The 6,336-nt window shown below is 57.9% G+C and overlaps 1 protein-coding gene across 1 annotated transcript in view; it reads right to left on the bottom strand.

Annotated features, from left to right (window-relative positions):
* Positions 1–4,358, bottom strand: part of DRGX (dorsal root ganglia homeobox) — a 35,711-nt gene extending 31,353 nt beyond the window's left edge. Inside the window, exons 1-3 of the mRNA XM_035138308.3 lie at positions 4,220–4,358; positions 347–444; positions 1–53 (exon numbers count right to left, since the gene is read on the bottom strand). The exon at positions 1–53 is cut by the window's left edge and continues 49 nt beyond it. Of these exons, the coding sequence (XP_034994199.1) occupies positions 1–53; positions 347–444; positions 4,220–4,253 (185 nt within the window). The 5' untranslated portion in view covers positions 4,254–4,358. The remainder of the gene's footprint in view (positions 54–346; positions 445–4,219) is intronic.
* Between the last annotated feature and the right edge of the window lie 1,978 nt (positions 4,359–6,336).

The following is a 6,336-nucleotide window of genomic DNA, read 5'->3' on the forward strand; positions in this document are numbered from 1 at the left end:
GTGAACACGTCGGGGTAGTGGGTCTGCGCGAACACGGCCTCCAGGGCTTCCAGCTGGCGGGAGAGCAAGAAGCCGCGTCAGGCGAGGGCAGGACGCGACGGGGCGGGCCGAGGAGAAGCAGGCCCGGGGCCAAGCAAGGCCGCCGCCGCCTCCTCCTCCAGCGGGGGCTCCGTCCTGCCGCCTCCGCGGACGGAGCCCCTGGCGGCGACCCCGGCAGAGGGCGCGGCCTCCCCTGCGGCCCGCCCCGTCCAACCCAACGCGGCGCCGGCGTCCACGCAGACCCTCCCCGGCGGGCCTCGACTCCAACCATCCAGGGCGGGGAGGCTCGACAGCAGCTGCCGGGTACCTGCTGGAGGGTGAAGGTGGTCCGGTTCCGCCGCTGCTTCCGCCTCAAGAAGCCGTCGTCGAAGTCCGCCGCCGACGGGCCGCCGAAGGGCGTGGCACCTGCGGGACGGGTCGAGGAGAAGCGGGAGTCGGAGGCTGGAAGGGGCGGGCAGAGGGAGAGCACCCTACGCCGCCGCCGCCGCCGCCCGGCTGAGGCTGTGCGGAGTTTGGGGAGCAAAGAGGGCCCAGACAAAAATGGCCGTCCCACCCACCCCACGGGCCTGGGTGAAGGCAACCCGGGCTCTCCAGCACCCACCACCCCGCCCCGTCGGGCAGAGTTCGAAGCGAGCCCCGAGGGTCATCTAGTCCAACCCCCTTGCAAGGCAGGAATGGCAGCCCAAATGGCCATCCAACCTCCAAGGAGCTTCTCCTTCAGATGGGTGCCCTTCCCGCCCCCACCCAAAAAATAAAAATGCATTTGGGACAGGGCCGTTGTCCGTTGAGGACCAAGCAACACGCTGCACCGGCCAGTCGCTTCCTGCCGGGAAGCTGCAGGTTGCATAACCAGGGGTCGAAGGCCTTCCCCCCCCCCCTCCGAAGCGGTTTTCTCCCGCGGGGAAAACAGAGGGGGCGGCGCTCCCGATTTGCAAATCATTAGGCGGGTGGGCAAATGGGGTGACCCAGACCCTCGCTCTGGCTCCTCCTTGGCTTCCCCAAAGGGCGCCACTGTAAGGCCTAGCTACCTACTGTGTGGAACTGGGCGCAACTCCGGGAGAGGCGCGCGGTACAAAGGCGCGAGATCCTCTCCATTTCGGAGGAGGGCGATTTGGGGGGGTAAACAAGGTGGGGAGGCAGCGGAAAACAGGGTTCAGCGCCCCTGCTCTGCCCCCGGGACGTTTTCAAAGTTGCCACCTGGTCGGTTTGGGGCGATCGCGGTGAAATAAACGACGTTTGCAAGAGCTTCCTTTCCCCGCTACCAACGGCTGGGGGGCAACGACGTGGCTACGGGAAACCGGAGGAGGAGAGGCCCAGCGCGACTCGGCTCGGCTCTTAATCCGTACTTTTATTCCTGTCTTTTTATTGTACACTTTCCGTCCAAGTTGCAGGACTGGATGTGATTTGCTCAGCTTTCCAAAGTTGCCGTCAGAAAACAGGCCGGGCAGCGGGCAAACAAGGGCTACTATTTAGGATCATAAAAGGCATTCTTCCCCTCCACCCCACCCCAAACACATTCCTGGGACTGAAATCCCATTACTGGGTCCAAGCCCCATTACCTCATTTGTGACTAAATCGATTTAAAGCCTCAAACGTGCGGCGGGGCCTTTTGTCCGCCCTCCTAATGGCTGCGAGCTTGCAGACCACTTACGCAGCAGCGAACCTGAAATAGATTTTCGGAGGCGCGTCGAGGCGCTTCGCCTCCCGAGCAAAAGCAGCGCGACTGCCAGCGAGCTTGCGCGCACCTTCTCCCCTCAGGGCCCACCCAAAAATGGTTCGGATTGCCGGAGGGCTGCTGGAAGGGTTAAGGTTAACTTTAAATTTCCTAACGGGTTGCTTTGATTTTCAATGTACCCCTTTCAATCTCTTAAATTATTTGGAGCGAGTTTCTTATTTGTAAGAAGATAACGAGAAAAGAATGCACGATTCCACTACTAGCACTTTAGGGAAGATTGGGATACAAATTGGGGAAGTAGACCTACCTGTCATTCAATAGTTGCCCTGCGGGGGGGGATGTGTCATAGAATCAGAGTTGGAAGAGACCCCACGAGCCAAAGCATTAATAAATAATAATAATATCCTGCCCAGGCACTATATGTGCCTATATGTGGATATGATTTTTGTTTGAAATGAATTGATGGAGATGGGCGTTTTTGCTCCTTTTTTCCGGGTCAGGAGGTTGAGCCCATTCTACCAGTTTTTTTACTTTCAAAATCAGGAGGTTTTACGAAGGCAGGATTCCTTTTGGTTTTCTGCCTCCTGCCCAAACTCTTCCCCCACCCCACCCCCGCGCGCCCCTCTCTGTCTCTGGTGGAGACAGGGATGAGGCAGGAGGTTGCCTCGGGCTAAAGCGGTGGCAGAATATTCCGAGGAAACACTGGCCATCCCCGTTGACTAACTCCAGTCCCAACCCATTTACTATCCATTTTCATCTGTGGCGCAGCTCAGAGCTGAGCCTGGGCTGGGCTGGTACCCAGTGAGTGCTGCGCCCTCAGCAGCTTCCAGGGCTGCCTCCTTTGCCATAAGGTGCGTCAGCCAGGGAGAACCATCGCCACCCGGTTTCCTGTTTTCAGCTCAGTTAATTTGGATTTCCGATAATGGATTAACCCGCACCGCCATCTAAATGTGTTACTTGGGAGTAAGCGCCACCGAGTTCATGGAGGGTGACGGAATTGGCTCGATCCCAAACGCTGAGCCTGGTAATGGGTTGGTGAAATTCCGAATTCTTGCAGGAACAGGGCGCGCCCAAAATATTTTGTGCCTGAAGCGGAGCAGGAAGTGCCCCCCCTTCAAGGCACATAATATCCAAAGCTGGTCAAGGTAGTTGGGCACCCGAAGAACAGAAGGCAAGTTCCCACCTACCCCAGCACCATGGCAATAAAAATACACATGAAATGAAATTGAAAAGAACGAGTCATTTGCTGCCATTTCCGGAGACCCCAAATCAGCCGCCTTCATTCTGCCTAATGGTAAGTGAACGGCTACTTACTCGGCGTGGAAAGGCCCGCAGGGCAAATGGGATTTACTTCCAAGTAAAAGTGCAACCAGTCTCGGGATCTGCTGCTCAATTGCCCCAGCGCTAGTTAGACCCTTGCCAATCGGATTTGGAGGACTAGATTCAGATCAAGCGAAGGGCCGAAATCCAGCTTGGCCTTGGAAATGGCTTTGCGGGTCCGGAAGGATTCCGGATAAAGTCCAGATTCTCGCGATTCCCGAACAGAGACGGAAGGGAATAACGAAAAGAAACTCAGCGGGCGGAAGGGGTCTCCAAGACTCCCGCGCCTCTCGGCATTCCCAGCTTGGCTCAGAGGAAACCCCGAGGAACTTTTCGACCGCTGGAGAGCAATCCCTTCATTCAACCGGCCTTACCTCCCTGACAACGAAGCTGAGGAACAGCTTGAACTGCAGATTTTAGCTGTTTGCGGCCGCCCCGTCTTAAAATCAGATTTCACCCTGTGTGTTTCCTTTTCTCTTCCTCCTATTCACTTTGTAACGGACAAAAACTTACTGGCTAGTTTTAAAGGAGGCGGCGCCCGACAGCCAATGCAACAACTGCGGCCTGGGGCCCCAGCTCTCTCCACGGCCCCCCAGCTCTACACCACCACTTCGCTGCTGCTCCAGACTGACGCCGAAGAAGCCGGTTTCCAAAACTATATGAAAGATTTATGCTGCCCCCGGGCGAGAGACGGGGGGTAGCCCCCCCCCACCTCCAGAAAGCCTCCCGATTAAAGGCGGAACAAGAACATCTGTGCTGCTGGGAGAGGAAAGAGGATCCCCGGCCGGGCGGCCCCATAGCCCGCGGCTCTTGCAGCCGCAGAGGGGAGGCAGGTGGCCAAAAGTGTCGCCGCGCAGCGCGCAAAAAGAAGCGCCCCCCAGCCGAAGGCGCTTCCAAGAGGAAGGCAATTAAGGCTGCTTCCCAACCCAGTACTCCGACGGGTCGGGGGTCGGCGGCGCCCAGGGCGGGCGGACTACAATTTCCGAAGAGGCGAAACAAATAAAATAAGCAAAATGAGATTTTCTGTACGGATCGGTCGGGGCCAGCCGCTGCCTGCCAGCTTGCCTGTCCGCTCAGCGCCTCCCTCTGCGCTCCAGGCCCAAACGCTGGGCCTCGCAAGGAAGGTCCGTCGAGATTGAAGTTTGCGCTCCTACTTACGGTTTGAGCTTCGAGAACAACACTCACCCTCCAGCTGCGGGGGACAGTGGAAATAAAACATGGTGGCGAGAGGCGGGCGGGAACTCTGGAACAAACAGTGCAGGGAGAAGAAGGTCAGTAACTGGCAGAGGAATAAATCTCTCTCCCACGACGCCCGCCCCCCAGCTCTAAGGACGTGCGTGGTTCTTCATCCTGATCTCCAAGCATATCAAAAAAACAAACCCCCGGCAGCGGAGCGAGAGTCCCCGAGGCGCAGCGCTCAGGTGGGCCCTCTTTTTCGACGGCGCGGGCGTTTCGACGCTAGGCGAGCCGGAGAGGGGAAAGTTCCTGTGGAACTTAGGCTAAAGCATACCGGTAGGTCGCCGCCGCTGTGCCAGAGGTGGTGGGAGAGCAGAAGGAAGCTTCTCCGGCCAGCCCCACATGCCGACCTCTTCGTCGTTCGAAAGAAGGGGCAAAACTTGAGGGATGGGGAGAGAAGCTTAGAAAGCCGAGGCAGCAATTCTGGGGGACTCTTTAGTGGCGGCGGCAATGAGCCCGATCCTGGTCTCCCCATCTCCCCCGCTGTCTGAGTCGGGAAGAGTTGGTCGGCCCTCACTAAGTCCCCCCAAAAGACTCCAGTCAAGGCAAACCCGCCCCGTCAAGGAACAACAAGGAAAGTGAAAGTCCTACCGAAGGCAGAGGGGCGGCTGGAGGAGGCAGCGCTCGCCCGCGCTCCAGCTGCGGCTGCTCGTCCTTCTCCTGGCGTCGAGGCAGCCACAAGGCCTCGGCGAAGCCGTGCCAATGGGCAGATGTCTTGACGGAACTGTCTGCCGTCCGCTCAGCCTCTCAGCACTTGCTTTTATAATCTCACGCGTAATTGGCCTTAATCTGATTATTGCCAGCGCTGTCTACAGTGAGTAACTTGGATAGGTCTACTGGGCCTTCCAAATGACCCACGTGGTGCGGGGGGGGGGGGGAAGCGCGTCATTTCTCAGTAAACAGCAGGAATGCGAAGGGGGGAGGAGGAGGATAGGGGGAGCCCACGGGTGGGGGGGTGGGGTGAGGATCCCACATCGACCTTCCCTAAGCAGCTCGCGCTCGCGCCAGGCTCCCCTAGGCCCCGACGGGGCCCCTGGGGGGTGCCACTTTACCTCTGGGCAGAGGTGGGCAAGCGGGGCTGGCACTTGTGCCTGGCTGGCAGGCTGGCACGTTCCTCCTCCCTCCCGCTCGCCCGCCCGCCCTCCCGCTAATGGCCCATTCGGTGGGCTTTGCCGGAGCCGCCTCGCCTTTCCAAAGCGGAGTTTGATTTTGTTCACAGCGAGGGGTCTCCGGATTGATGCTCGCTTCCCGTCTGCAAATGAGATGCGCTGGGACCCTTCGCAATTACTTTTAAAGCGCATCCGAGAGGGAGGCTCGGCGGCGAGAGAGCTGGCCCAGCCCCCAGGCCTGGGTGAAAATGAGTCTTTTTAAAGCACCCAGCTGAAAATTTAAATTCGGGGGCGCGAGATTGGATCAAATGGCAGAAACGGAAAGGGCGGGGGGACGGGATAATGGCGCGTAATTGGCTCCATAATAGCATTACACCGACATAATAGCCGCTTATGGCCCCCCCTGCCCGATTAAGTGCTTCCCTGGCGTAAAGCCTTTACGATATTAAAGGGGGAATATAATGATATTTGGGTTATTAAATGCGTGTAATTAATTTATGCACCACTGAAAATAAAGTTGGTATTATGACCCACTCAAGATGCGTCAGAAGATGCAAGTCAGACAACTGTTGATAAGTTTGGCTGTCTGTGTTTGGTCTAGACTGCTCGTTTTCCGTTGGAACAAGCCTTTCTTGGACAGACTGCAACGACGGGCTGTTTTCTAAACGCGCAGCTAAAGAAGGAGGAAAGGGACGGATGAGTCTGCTCAGGGATCGCTTCCAAGACACGGTGCATTTTAAAGCCAGGCAGCAAGGCGAGAGAGGGATGGAGAGACGAAGAGCACAGCTCAGGAACAAGGTTTCCCTCCGGTTAGGCGCCAGCTGAGTTGCACCGACGCGCTTTTACACGACAAGCGGTTGGGGTAGCCGTCCTCCTCGGAGTCTCGCTGTCCCGTGGCAGGCAGGGTCTCCGGGAGAAAGCAGGCACGAGTCCGGCCACCTCCGCTCCGCCGAAATA

The sequence above is a fragment of the Zootoca vivipara genome, chromosome 5 (assembly GCF_965207765.1).
Source record: "Zootoca vivipara chromosome 5, rZooViv2.hap1.1, whole genome shotgun sequence".
In the NCBI taxonomy this organism is placed as follows: Eukaryota; Metazoa; Chordata; class Lepidosauria; order Squamata; family Lacertidae; genus Zootoca; species Zootoca vivipara.